Consider the following 14,901-nt stretch of genomic DNA (forward strand, 5'->3'; position numbering starts at 1 on the left):
TTCATAGGAAGACAAGTAATGTCAAAAAAAAAATGCCAAAAGCAATCTCTGCAAAAAGCAATTCTCATTCACTGGAAAAGGATAAAGAAGGAACATTTTTCAAAATATTTTAATGTACTGATGGACTCAGTAGTAGAAAGCAGGTGATGCTGAAGGGATGTATCTCAACCTGGAGACCTGTTATTGTTTGGAATTTTAAAAGTTTTGGATTGGTAAGTTTGTGGATGACGCTAAAATAGGTGATATTGTAGATAGTTCAGAAGTTACGAAAAACTGCTGAGCGATTTTGATCAGCCAAGTATGTGGGATGAGTACTGGTAAGTGGCTTGTAATCTAGATAAATACGAGGTATTGTATATTGGGAGATCAAACCAGGGTGGGACTTACATAGTGAATGTAGGGCTCTTGGGAATGTTATGGAAGGGAGAGCTCCAGGAATACAAGTGCATTGTTTGCTTAAAGCAGCATCACAGGTGAAGAAGAAAAATGCTCTAACTCCAAATACCCAACTTTTGCTTTCATTTTCAATGTTTTTGTTTATTTTATTGTCTTTTATTCCACTCGTGAAGTACAAAGTTTGAGCATTATCTCCTTGCAGTGGTGCAACTACAGGACAGCAGTCCTTTCCCTTCAGTTTCTAAACAGCCGCTTGTGAAATTCCAACTGTGTGCACAGCCAGTTCAGTCACTAACAGCGCCACTGCACAATGCAATCAAATGTGTACTTGATAAACAGCCACACACACACACACACACACACACACACTTATTTTGGAGTTAATGACTGAATTCTGGAGCAAGAACCAACCCGTAATTATTTTCTCTCTCTCTCTCTTCTCATTGAAATCAATTGTAGCATCTGCTGGTTACTAAGATAAAGCTCCATCCAACACAAATCAAAGAAAGGCTTGCGTTTTTATGGCACTTTTTATGACTTCATTACGGTCCATGACACTGTGCTTTTGAATTACATTCGCTGCTACAGTGGAAATTATAATCATTGAAACTACAGGACTGCACAGAGCAGAACCATACAACCAATGCATACGTTCTTCATAATTAACAGCATTGTACCTGAATGTTGATCAGGACAGTTTATATTTCTGTGAAGGTCATTGTCTCGATTACTGGTGGAAAATGGAAGTGTTTTACAGGGGCTCTGGGCTGATGAAGTACCTTCTGACAAAATTTGACTGATTTGTATGCTGTAGCTGTAGTCCTCATTGCCTTGTCTAAATGTGTACTTGATGTGTCTTGTCTTTTTCTTCCAGTTCTGTGATTCAATTCTCAAAGCATATTCGACCTAATAAGTAATTTGATAGAAGTTTTCTAAGTCCAACCAGAATTCGTCTGATAGGAATAAAACAGCACATTTAGAATAAAATATCATATGCAAACATATAGCCTTTATTGGAATGTTGTCGTTTAGTGCTGCAATCCTGCCACAATTGCAGGATTATGAATGCTAAAACCTAGGCTGGTGCTCCAGTCCCTTTCTGAGGGAATTCCACACTGTCAGCAATTGCCTTTTCATTTACACTGCTCATTATAGGTGCTCCTTCCTCTCTCATGTAGATGGGAAAGATCCTGTTCCAATTGTGTTGAACAACTGGGGAATCATTCCTGCTACCCTGACAATCAAAATCACTAACAAAGAGAGTACCTGTTCATTGTCACTTTGCTGTTTGTGGAAATCTACTTGTGCATACATTGGCTGTGATATTTCCCATATTACAACAGTGACAAAACTTCAGAAGTACTCCCTTGCAGCTGCCGAAGAAGCTGGAGTAGGCGATTTGGCACCTTGAGCCTGGTCTATCATTAACTAAAATCGTGGCTGATTTGAACTTGTCCTCAGGTACACTTTTCTGCACGGATCTTATATAACCCCACATGGGCCAGAAGTCTTATCTATTTCAACATTGAATACATTCAGTGATTTTAAATCCTATGATATTCATTGATGGAAGAATTTCTAAGATTCATAACGTTCACTAAAAAGAAATTCTACCTCATCTACCTTAAATGGGCAGTCTTCTATTCTGAAACTACCACACAAAACCCACACCCAGGTTTTAGCTGTCTTTATTCAGCCAACATGCTCTCAGTATCCCTCAGAATACTATATTTTAGTAACATCTTCTAAATTCCAGTGAGTATAGGCCCATTTTGCTCACCCTTTGCTTCATTTTTCAAAATCATCCTAAATAAATTCTCTCTGAAATATCTTCAGTAGAAAACCCTATCCACTTTTTTGCATCCTCAGCCCCCACCACCACCACTCAATAGTACAGATCTGGCATAGTGAAGACCCAGTGAAGGTTTTTTTTGATATACTCCATCCACTCATCTACTTGGAGGCAAGTACTTAACTTCCCTTCCTAATTGCTTGGTGTAGTTGTACGCTATTTCTGTATTTCCTGTAGGAGGACACCCATATCCTTCTGCACAGCAGCATTCTTCTAGTTTTCTAAATTTGTACAATATTTAGCTTTTCTATGCTTTTTACCAAAGAGACAAACTCACTCCTTCCCACATAAATCTATGTTTGCCAATTTGTTGAACCCTTGTTTATTTATATGGAGATACTGTATGGCAGGCTCTTCCAGCGCAACAACCTCACCAACCAGCAACCCTCCTATTTAACCCTAGCATAATTATAAGACAATTTACAATGACTAATTAACCTACGTCATTGGACTGTGGGAGGAAACAGAGCACTTAGTGAAAACCCACATGTGTAAGAGGAGAATGTACAAACTCCTTACAAATGGCACTTGAATTGAACTCCAGACTCTGATGCCCCAAGCTCTAGTAAGGCTAACCGTAAGCTCTAGTAAGGCTAACCGTAAGGCTACCGTGGTGCCCATTTGACTGTCTGTATTCCTTTGCCAATATTTTATGCCTTCTTAATTTATTTTCCCACCTACTTGCCCTTGTCAGCAAATATGCCAACAATATCCTGTGTCCCTTCATTTAAGTAATTAATATGGTATGGAAAGAGTCAAAGTCCCAGCAGTAATCTCAATCAGAAAATAGCCCATTTAGCCCAGTTTTCTCATTCATCAAACTTTTCTTTTTGATAATGTTTCCCTTTAATGTCACAAGTTCTTTGGATTTCCTGAGCTCATGAAATGCAAGAGCAAGTTATAGAAGATAATTCTTCAAAGAATGGTTCTGTGGAAATCAAAAGCTAAGAATTTATATCATAGATAATTAGTTTATTACATTCATTAATAATGAAGAATATCAGAAGCAAATGATGTCAGAAACAATAACACAGATTTATGAGAGCCAAGTTACTTTAGATGGAGTTATATAACTTTTCATAAGGTATAGGAGAATGTTTAAAAAAAAAAATTCCCTCTAACTGCTTATTAATAATCCACTGATTCGCAGGCAAATAACAATTTGTAAAATAAGAATTGCTAAATTCTTAATGTGAGGGTCCACAAATCCAGTTTTATAATCCAACCACATTTGATCAAAGTTCACAGTACCATTAAATCGTTGCTGAATCACAACTCAACCAGATTCTGTTTGAGAAAGCAGGAGAGAGTAATTACATTAGCTGAAACAGGATACGGCTGGATAATAGTTCGGAGCAACTCTTTGAAGATCTTGCTCATTAATGTGGACTTTGAAGAAAATTAGAATACTGTGCATATTTACATTGAAATCTGCTTCACCTGTATTTGAGAGTTGCAAAGCATAATGAAGCTTGGACAAGGTACTCAGAACTGCTTTAACAGCTTTAAAAAATAATTTTGTTCAGACTGACCTGCAGCCATTTAAGGTGCTGCTGAGAGCTGGCTCAGAGGAAGGATTTCTTCACCACAGCAAATGATGTTATTAAAAGCAAATACTTTCAAGTAAATGTCTAAAGCTAATTGGTTTGGAATTTTTAAAAGCTATTGTTCCAAAGACAATACATGATGGATTCAAGAGTGAATTGTGAAGTCCACAAAGTGAGTTGTTTTTTAAATACTGTGTATCTTCAGGTGTCCATTCTGTTTATTAACGATAAACTGAACTAGGCAGAAGCATTTTCAATATTAAAATCAACAAAGCAAACTTGAATCAAGGCTTGACTCAACAGTAATTTTGCTCTTAATGACAACGTTTTGCATATTTATGTAACTTCAAAATAATGAGGTTTAACACTTTCAGACCAATGCATTTATAAGTGTAATATTTCAGTGATTTGTTAGCAATCCTTCAATCAGAACCAGCTGTAAAAATTCCATAAGTATGGGTCATCCAGCAGGCTGATGCTGTAAATCTGCTCAGTAGATTGCAGTGCACATTCCTTATAGATGCCGTCTTTTTTGAATTAATGAGATACAAATCAATTTCCAAGTAAATGTAAATACAAAATGCTGGAGGAACTCAGCAGATCAGGTGACATCTATGGAAAAAAATCCAATCCAAGCTAATGTATTGGTCTTGTGTTTTACTTTTAAAACTAATCTCGAAAATGTGCTATCATACCCATAAAAGACACATCGAGATGTTTTGATAATGTTTCATTATCACTTTAAAAGACGTTGTTTCCACAAATTTAAAAAAAAATTTAAATCATTTTTTTCGGGAATGGAACATGACTACCAAGGTCAGATTTATTACCTAACCCTAATTTCCCTTGAACTGGGTGGCTTGCAAAATCATTGCAGAGGGGATATAAAGGTCAACCATCTTGGTGAGTCCAGAGCCATGTGTCGACTAAATTCTGGAAGGTTTATCTTCCCTAAACACTAGCAAATAGAAGAGGAATATTGACCCCCTCACGCCTGCTCTGCTGTTCTGTATGATGGCTGATTGACCTCAGGGTTCAATTTCTTCTTCATGCCAGATCTTGCCGAAGTCCTGCTGAAGGGTCACAGCCTGAAACATCGACTACTCTCTTCCATAGATACTGTGCTGCCTGGCCTGCTGAATTTCTCTGGCGTTTTGCGTGTGCTGCTGGGATTTCCGGCATCTGCAGATTTTCTCTTGTTTCTGCCAGATCACGTGGTTCTCAGTCTCCCAATCTTTTACGCCACTTTGAATGTTTCTCATGATTTTGCTTCCACAGCGTCTCCAGAGAGTTATCACCGTTAAAGAGTTGATTTGTTTGAGGAGCACATTTTTGTTTCTTTTTGACTTCTGTCTTCAGTTCTTGCCATGGAATAATTAGTAACCATATTAAAAATACTGAAATTTATTACTATAAATATATAAAAATAAAATAACCAGAATTTATTGCTCAATTTATAGTAATATTGGTTGAAAACACATCTGATTGCTTTCCCTTCTCTCTGATATTTATTATTTTAAGTTAGTACGGTACTTTAGTGGGATTATTTGATATTGACGTAATCACAGTCACTATGCACAAGTATCCAATAATTTTTAAAGTCAGAATTCTCAGACCTTATTCTTCATTTGTTGAATCTGATGGTTCTGGTCATTGTTCTGCAGTTGCTGAGCCTTCTTCAGCACCAATATTTCATTGACAAGATGGTTTTGGAGCTCTAGTACAGATCAAGAAGAGAAATTTGTGTATTTAAGCAACTTCTACTACACTACACTATTCACACTGGCAATGTCCTGCAAGTCCAGAAGAAAGTCACCTCCCCAAGATTAGTTCATTGTAATCAGTTTAAAACCCAGAGCTTACTGTCGCCATGACAAAAGAATATTAGGGAATGCAAATCCCCCTGATTTGACTGGCTGGTAAATGTTATTCTGTTCAGGGCCCACCATCATTGGAGGGCCTTGCCTAACATGACATAGGCACTTTGGAGTGAACAAGCCATGAAACAGCTGAAAAATCTTTGATAGCTGGATAAGCCAGTTTCAAACTTTTTGCAAGTTATCAATGATTGATTAACTGTCCTCTGTGCAGATTAAGTGTCCTCGTTAACGTAGGTGGGCAGTAGGCAAATCAGGTGGAATTAATGGGCATGTAAGAGAGAATAATTTACATGGAAGTAGGTGGGGGAATAGGGATTATTCTAAGACTCACGCAGACTTGATGAGCTGAATGGCCCCTTCCATATTGAAAGAGAGTATGAAATCAACGAGAAGATTTCGTGTGCAATCTTGTGTTTCTTCACCTTCTGTTCCTCTTAAGATCTCATGACAAGGCTTCATCAGATCATATAAACAATCTATTTATTCCTGAATTCAAATAACTTTTGAAATCAACCATAACTTATAATCATAATCATAATAATTCATAATCAACCAAAACTTATAAATCATTTCAGGCAAATTTGATAGACCTGTGCTTTATCGAAACTGGCACATACTTCACACAGAAACTTTATTGGTTGGGAAGTGCATGTCTGGCAGAAGTCATATTGGCCAGAAGGGGAACTGCGAAATTTTCCCAGTAACCCATGGTTAGATTCATGACAATATATTATCTTGGAGAATCCTGTGCTGTTTTGAAATACATGCTCCCACTTTAAGCCTTGTAATAATTAAACCCTTCATTTGACACAAGGCGATTTAAATGAATGCTTGCATGAATACCCTCTCAGAATAAAACACGGAAGTCAGAGGATACAAAAATCTCCTAAGTTGCCTCTGCCAAATACTGCAATGGTCTCAACTGATTTTGGAAGTTGTAAGCAGAAATGAAAGGCCATAGCTTTCAGATCATGAAAGACGATGGGCAAAAACAGAGAGAAATGGGTTGTGAGGAAAGTCAGTGGGTGAAGAATTGATCTACTGAATCTGTGGTTTGAAAAAAGAATGAGTTAACATACAAAAAGTCCAAGAAAGGTGGTGATGATTTGGCTGTAACTAAGGAAATAAAGATCAGGATGCATTTGATGGCACTTCATAGAGAGGAATATGGAGCAAGAATCTCAAGAGAGCTAAATGGATGAGAACGATGGTGGATTGTTACTGAAATACCTGAAGAGTCTGGATATTTCAGAATTGACAAATGAAGTGAGTTGATTACATTATCAACGCAAGAGATGATGGACAGTTCTTTGGTAGTGACAGGAAAGTTAATTTTTTAAAAGTACTTTTGTTAAGATTGATGTTGTTTAGATTATGTACTATTTCCAGTTAGTGCATGCTATCAGTAACCGCTAGAAAGTACTGACGGCAGGCGGCAGCTAGACACCGTCCAACAACCATGTGCTATAGGTAACAGTGAGTATCCTCCAGCAAACCTACACAGTTTTTACGTCCTCCCCGAACGCAACCAGCATTCACACCTCCATTCCCACAGAGCTGTCTAATATAACCACACTGACACATAGTCCAAAGCAAAGTACGTGTTAAGCAAACCAAAGCACAACCTACGTTTCCGTGGGTTACGATTGTGTTTAACTGCATTGACCTGAGAAATGTGTATGAGTCTTTCAGCAGTATATCGGTCAAGAAATTGTTTCTTCTGCACAATTGAGTAACTTATGCTAATGATCATTTCTGTTGTGAAATTGGATGAGCCGTTTCCAAGTGCCAGTCATATTAGCACACCCGATGTTTTCCCAGCATCGATACACTATTTGATAAAGAGCATTTTCACTCAATACTAATAGCAAATGGAGTTTAAAACCCTCAACGGCAACGGGTTTGCAACATTCTCAGTGCCACAGAGAGCACATCACCATTGTTTCTCTTAATCCTTAGAGGGACACTGTACTGACATCAGAACACCTAACTAGGCAACTTGATAACTGACTGCAAACGCCTTCCAAAGTCCACAAAGTGAGTGCTTTCTCCTGCATTTAGTTGCTGAGAGCTTCATCCATTGAGTACCTCAATGGTGACACTGCTCATAAGCACTCCATTACAGGAGGCATCTTTATAATCAAGTTGGCACTCCGAGTGGGTAGGAGACTTCAAGAAAGGAGGCAAAGACATGTCCATCAACATAGTTATGTTCTCAGAAAGTCATCAGAGGCACCGTATCCCCGTTGAAATCCTCGGATGTTCAACATACTTGCAACTCAAACTTTCCTAAACTGTCATCACCAAGATGCAAGGAACATCTTCCACCAGACTCTTGTTGCTGGACTGTTCTGGTCAAAGCCATGCAGATGCTCACCCTCTTCACTGGGGCATTTTCAGACCTGTACCACCAGTTTCAGCAGAGTATGCTCGTGAAGAAAATAATTCCACTTACTCTGATTTCAAAGATGACAAAGGAAATCTCAGGCACTGGACTTTGCCAACGTTTCTGCCACCCCACAAGTTCCCTCAAGCCCCCTCCTTAATAACAGTTCAAACAATGGAAAAGATTTCCTCTGTGTCAGTGTGCAACTCGTTGTTGGCCAAGGGAAGCATTTCCTCATTATGAATGTAATGTTCTAGGAGCCACACATGAATACCTCATTCTCAGGAAGTTAACACTGCTATGTATTTTTAGTGGCTAACACTGTCTGGAGAGTGTACTTCACTGGGTCCTTACACCACTGACTTCCTTGACCATAGCAGCTGAATCCAAATACAAGTTCCTAGTTTGCAGTGGAAAGCACCATTGATTTGGTCCAAATGAGACTTTGTTGAAAGCTCTGAGGCCAGGCGAAACAGATGTAAATACTTTAGTGCCTGGTGCTGCATGCCACACAATTTACAACTGAATTCCACAGAGCTTAAGACTCGGGTTCCTGAGACACATGAGGTGGAACAGATAGAAGACACAGGTCCAGCGTCCACAGCCTTATTACCCAGATAAGTACAGCAAACAAGACTTGCCTACACGGGTTATAAGTCAGTCACACATTTGTTGTTGGAAGGCTCCAAAATCATAATTCCTAAAGTGAGAAGGTGATCCTCTCTACATTCCAATTGTTACCAACAACACAGTAAACCTATATTCAGTTACATAATGACCATCACACCCTTCCAGGTGATCCTCCAGCAGTTTAGAATCAGCACCTGTGCTGACCACGGGAATGTCTTGCATTTCCTAAAGAGTTGTACTTCATTGAAAGAACTCTGACCTTGCATAAAATACACATTCTGTGAGGATCTTCACTCTACAGATAAAAAATATGGTGTGCAGATCCTCCCGGTGCATGACATGAAACCACAAAGTTTCCACGTTGCTTCACGATGAGCGTGCTGGCACACAGTCATGTAATATTATTAACCAATACTTGCATGCCCTTTGAATAAATGTGAGAGCTCAGACCTTCTCCCTTGCAACTTCTATTCTTTCATGTTGGCCAGAGGATATGTTGTGGCTGTGTGGCTGTCATGAAGAATGTTTTGTTAAGGGTTTTGGCAGCAAAGTTCCATATTTTCACTTTTTCTGAGTGTGTGCCACCCTGATGCTATTTTACACTGTGTACAGCAAATTTTGCAAAAATTCGGCAACTATATTCACAATCCTTTTGCTCGTGGCCATCAGGTCTCTCCAGGAGAAAAAGAACTCCATTGTATAGTTAAATAGTTTTGACTTTTTTGCTTGAGATATCAATTTTAAAGTGGTGTCGTAGCCTTTTGAGAGTATTCTTTGTGCAACATTCCGTTCAGCTTTGCAGCATCTGCCAAAAGCAGCTCATTACCGCATTGGCAGACAGCTTGGTCCCCTGCAGCTTTGGAAGTGAGTTTCACAATTCAGTACAGTATCCAAAGGTAAAACTATTAACTAGAGAAGTATAGAAAGTGGATATAACAATACACAGAACAGAGATGGTCTAGAATCATTTGACTGACAGCCTGGCAATAGCTATACAATAAGGGAAAAATATGAAATAATTGTTAAATCCACTAAAAACCTGCATCATTTCTTTTAATGTCTATTAGTACATTATTTCTGTAAACTGTAACACAGTGAATAAATGAAATGAATCCCATTGGATAAACCCATTCTGAGAACCTGTATTACAAGTTCTCCAAGAGCTGAAAGAAAACTAAAATAATGGATTAATGGTATTACACACAATAGATTTTTCTTACTTAAAATCTCAGGTAACCTTAGAAAACAGGAAGCCAACTTCTGACTGATGCTTTTGTTAAGCATTCTTTGAGTTATTGTACTTGGTCACACCTAACAAGCATGGTTTGACACTTCACACTGGGGCTGTAATTGGAGTTCAGTCTGCTGCTGTTAGTAATTTGCAGTCTCAAGTATAGTTGTTGCCAAACATGGTAATAATTGTAATGCCAAGCACAGTGAGACTAAATTCAGTTTTTTCATGCTTGGTTTGCCTATATGAGTAATCCGTTGCTAGTATTTTGAGCTATCCAGGTAAATTACCTTGCCCTGACAAACTTGCATATTAAAAGTTACTATACCTTGGTTACTACACAATTATTTAGCCAGAATTGAAACTGGAAAGATTTAAAATAATATTCATTTCTTTATATGAAAGTTAGAGCAAAGGAGCAAATTAAAGCTTAATAAATAATTCTCCATCTTCAGATTGCTGAAACAATCTCTACCCTCTAATTCAAACTCCATCATTTCTGATTACAGTATCTGATGTAACTGGCTGCTCCATTCAACTAACCTGCACCTCAGTGTTCGCCTTTTCATACCTGAAGCCTAAACTAGACAAATAAACCCCAGACAATCTCCCCTGTGCCCCCAATTGCTGGGCAGGAAATGAAGATTGGTATCAATAATTGGATCTCAGTAAGAAGGAAGGCATGCAAGAGGAAACCTGTAGCCCAAATATCAAGGTGAAGGGAAATATAACCATTTCACCTTCAATCTGCCACAGATAATAAAGCAACCCATTGTTCCTTTCATCTCTTTCCATTGCCCTTCCCTTCACTTATTTGCATTCAATTCCTTTCCCTCCATCCATTCTACATTGCCACATCTCCTTCCTGTTTCTCCTTGTTCGTTTCCATATACTCACACAGCTTCTTATCCTTTAACACTGCATTTAATTTTGTTTATTTTTTTTGGTGTGCAATACCAGTAAGAGTTAACAACTATAACGTGGATAGGACACATACAGCAACAACGGTTCTGGCAAACCAGGAGAAATGATATGCAATGTGAGAGTCCAAATAGTGTCTTACATTTTTTTTAAATGGCGAGCCGATGTTTGATTGATTGACTTCTTCTTGACATTATTCATTGTTGTCTCTGTGTTGTGTACGGGTGTTTCGCCAATCTCAATGAGGATAGATATGGATCATGTGAGTTATATTAACTACCCATCTGTGTACAGTATGTCAATTCCAATTTGTTCTATCAGTGATCAAATATGTAGCAGCCTATAAACTTCAGTTGAATCTTTGACTGGTTTCTTTAAAATACAGAATATTAACATTTGTATCAATGTACAGCATTTCCTACTGACATCACCAATAATAGTCTTATAAAGGCTTATACGTAAATTGTGCATATTGTTAGTTTAAATAGGCAGGCTAAATTATGAATGCTACAGAGAATCTGTTAGAGATAAATGGTGACATTTCCCTGCCTCTGTGCTCTGAAACAGAACATTGCCTGAAGACAGTGTCAGTCAGAACGCTTGGTAAAATGAACACTTGGGAATTTAGTTCCTTTCTACTGATTTCTTTACAGTCATATGTCAAGCCTACTCAAATAGCTTTCCACTGTACACTGGGTTTAAACATTTTAACAATCATTGATTCAGATCTCCCTGGGAATATCAAATTGTAGAAACATCTTAGAAATCATTTTAAAGCATTAGAAACCATTTGACAGGACTTGTTTGATTATTACAAGTTTCTAACTATCCACTCCAAGTTATTTACCCTGGACAAGTTTGCAGTGGTTGTTCACAGATCCAGATAGTTTGGGGAAATAACTCATTGGAAATTTTCCAATGATGAATAATAAAGTGAAAGGGGATATTTAAAGTATTTGTGTTAAATATCAGTGCATAATCTCATTTTGAACTTATTTCATTTAACCGTTGTAAGAACATCCAAATCTTTCTATATTTACTCATACACACCTACATAATATACTAAGTCATTTAAGCTACCAAACAGCACAACTTTGAGATGTGGAGGAAACCAAGGCCCCTGAATGAAACCTACATGGTCACAGGGGAAATGTTTGTAGTCTACATAGATTGTACTGGAGGTCTGGATCACTGGAGCAGTTCTGCTGGCTATGCCACTTTGCTGCCTATTAGTTTCTTAATAGTCTAACTTGATAACATTTATTAATTATAGAGTAAGAAAAACTAAAGAAAAGTAGTAATCATTCAGCTAAACCATGGATGGATGGGTTGGGCCTATACAACTAGGACTATACTGATAGCTCCCTGAGTTCCTGCAGTGAACAGTTGAGTCATATAAAAAGAGAGGAGTAAGTTTCAGTATTTCACAAGACGGGTTCCACATCACTTCCCGTTTCAGCTGCAGTGTGAAGCAATATAGTCGGTCACTGGCCAGGAAGAGGCAATGAAGGGAAGTTATCCCTATTATTTGAACCGACGTGCAATGAGGCAGCTCAAAGCTCCAACCATTTTCCCCATTCAATTTAAAATTAATCCGTTTCAACCTTCCTTCTGAAAAAGAAAACATCACGTTAAACTTTACCTATATAATGCCAAAGAGTGGCTGGGTAAACTGATCGCATAGAGTTATTGGTCCAGGTGTGAGTCATCTGGAACCAAACTATTCCATTTACTGACTGTAGAGTTTCATTGATTTGACCGTGTGATATGTTGGTGACTGTGTTCTATTCACAAAAATCCAATGGGACAATTACTACTCTTCCTTAATCTCTTCCCTATCCTGACCTTTGCACATCCCCATTCTCAGCAACCCATCACCTGGCAATGTTTTATTCCATTTTAAAACAAGCTCTATAAATGCAAATTCCTGTTTCTATAAGGCTCCTCCCAATTAACAGTCAATTTATGTTAGAGCTGAATGGCTCTTGTCTTTAAATACCCCCAAATAACATTTGGACATTGTCCTCAGGGTCGGTTAATATGCTGCAGATGCCCCTGTCCATGCTTTAACCTTAATGAATGAGTTATTTTTATGGTTTTTTCCTCCAAAAAATACTGTTCTAGAAAGGATATTCTTGGGATGTAGTGCCTTGTAGATGAATTCACTGAGCAGCTGAACAAATCATCGGAGAAAATAAGACCAAATTATTTGACATAAGATAGCACAGCACTGATTTTACTATAAGCAAAAGTCATCAGTGACTTCGTCTTTCTATTAAAGTATCAAATTTTGTGACATCTCATTACCTCGTCCGTTGATCTGTATACTAATCGACTGACAGCAAAGTGAGTTATACATAATTATTCCTTTATTACAAAGTAGCGAAGTGATAGCAGTGAACACATCTGTACAGGTGCACTATTTGGCTTCAGTTGTAAAAGTTTTGTTAATTCTGGACAAATGTTGTCAATGGCTTTTGGAATGTTGGTTCTTTCCTCACTGTTGATCTCTGTTTCCTCACCAGCTCTAAAAAGTTTGTGCTTTTTTTGTGTGTCTTTTGGTATGAATACATTTGTTATTTGCTCACTATTTTGTTATTTTTCTTTTCTGTTTTCAGGAATCTGCTCTATGTCTATCCTCAGCGACTTAATTTTGCCAATCGGTTAGCTTCTGCGAGAAATATCACAATCAAAATCCAGTTCATGTCAGGAGAGGATCCAAGCAATTCCATGCAGGTAAATTAGTACAGATAATCATTCTCATTTTCAAATTTTGCAGAAACATTCTTCCTGTTGCAACCTTAGACTCCAGGTTCATGTAAGAGCAATTGTAAAAGTTTTCTCTTCTTGTGGTCTGTAGCGTCTGTTAAAGTTGAGAACTGCATTCCATTATAGTACAACATATAAAGTTGTTTTTAATACATGGTAATTATTAAAAGCTGTGGCACCTCCTGACTTGAAAATGGTAAAGTGGATCACAATTTCTGAGAACAAAAGGGTGTAAAGATAGAAAAATATATTACAGGAACAGGCCCTTTGTTCCACCAAATCTAACCATCCTCGTCTGTCTGCATATGGTATTCCCTACCTGTTCTTTTGTCTGCCTAAATGCCTTGTAAACATTGCTTCATATTGACTTCTACCACCTTCCCCAGCTTTATGTTCAAGGTATCTAACACTCCCTCTTTTTTAAAAAACTTGCTTCGCAAATCTCGTTTAAGCTTTCACTCTCTCACCATGAACAATTATTTTATAGAATTTTACATCTCCACCCTAGGGAAAGACTCTATCTACTTTAAAATGCAACACCTTACACTTGATCGGATTAAAAACCATCTGCCTTTTATCCGCCCAGATATCCAACTGGTCTATATCCTTTGACAATCTTCCTTACTGTCCACATCTCCACCAATTTTTGTGTTTTTACATATCAGATTACTTATACTACAGATTAGATAGACTGTATGTGTCACATACAACAGAGAACCCAGCACCACACACAAAATACTGGAGGAACTCGGCAGGCAAAGTAGTATCTATGGAAAAGAGTACAGTCGACGTTTCAGGTCAAAACCCTTTGGCATTTGCAGATTTTCTCTTTTTGTGAAAGGACCCAGCACTGTTCCTTGTGGAAAACCAGTGGTCCAGACCTTACTTTCTCAAAAACAACTCAATCAGATCTAAGAGACAAGACCTACTCTGTGCAAAGCCATGCTGACTTTACCTGATATATCAATGATTTTTGAAATGCAAGTTTATCCTGCCCTGAGAGTCTTCTCCAATAACTTTTCTACCATGGATTTAATGTTGTGGATTATTCCTATTGCCCTCTTAAATCAAGGAATGACATTAACTATTCTCCAGTCATTTTGGACATTGCCTGTGCTGAAAAGCATTCAAAGTTCTCAGTAAAAATCCCTTGCCTTCCTCAGTTTCCTGGGATTGATTCCATCAGACTCTGGGAATATCCATCTTAATGATTTTCAAGAAACCCAGCATCTTCTCCTTAATATTACATGTCCTGGAATATCTACATTCCCTTTTCTGATTTAATCATC

General features: G+C 38.0%; 1 protein-coding gene across 6 annotated transcripts in view; it reads left to right on the forward strand.

Moving 5' to 3' along the window:
• Positions 1-14,901, forward strand: part of dock8 (dedicator of cytokinesis 8) — a 261,176-nt gene that overhangs the window by 142,977 nt on the left and 103,298 nt on the right. For all 6 annotated transcript variants that reach the window (XM_073072099.1, XM_073072104.1, XM_073072113.1 and 3 more), the window contains one exon: positions 13,462-13,579. In XM_073072099.1, coding sequence (XP_072928200.1) covers positions 13,462-13,579 — 118 coding nt within the window. The remainder of the gene's footprint in view (positions 1-13,461; positions 13,580-14,901) is intronic.

The sequence above is a fragment of the Hemitrygon akajei genome, chromosome 2, assembly GCF_048418815.1.
Source record: "Hemitrygon akajei chromosome 2, sHemAka1.3, whole genome shotgun sequence".
Classification (NCBI taxonomy): Eukaryota; Metazoa; Chordata; class Chondrichthyes; order Myliobatiformes; family Dasyatidae; genus Hemitrygon; species Hemitrygon akajei.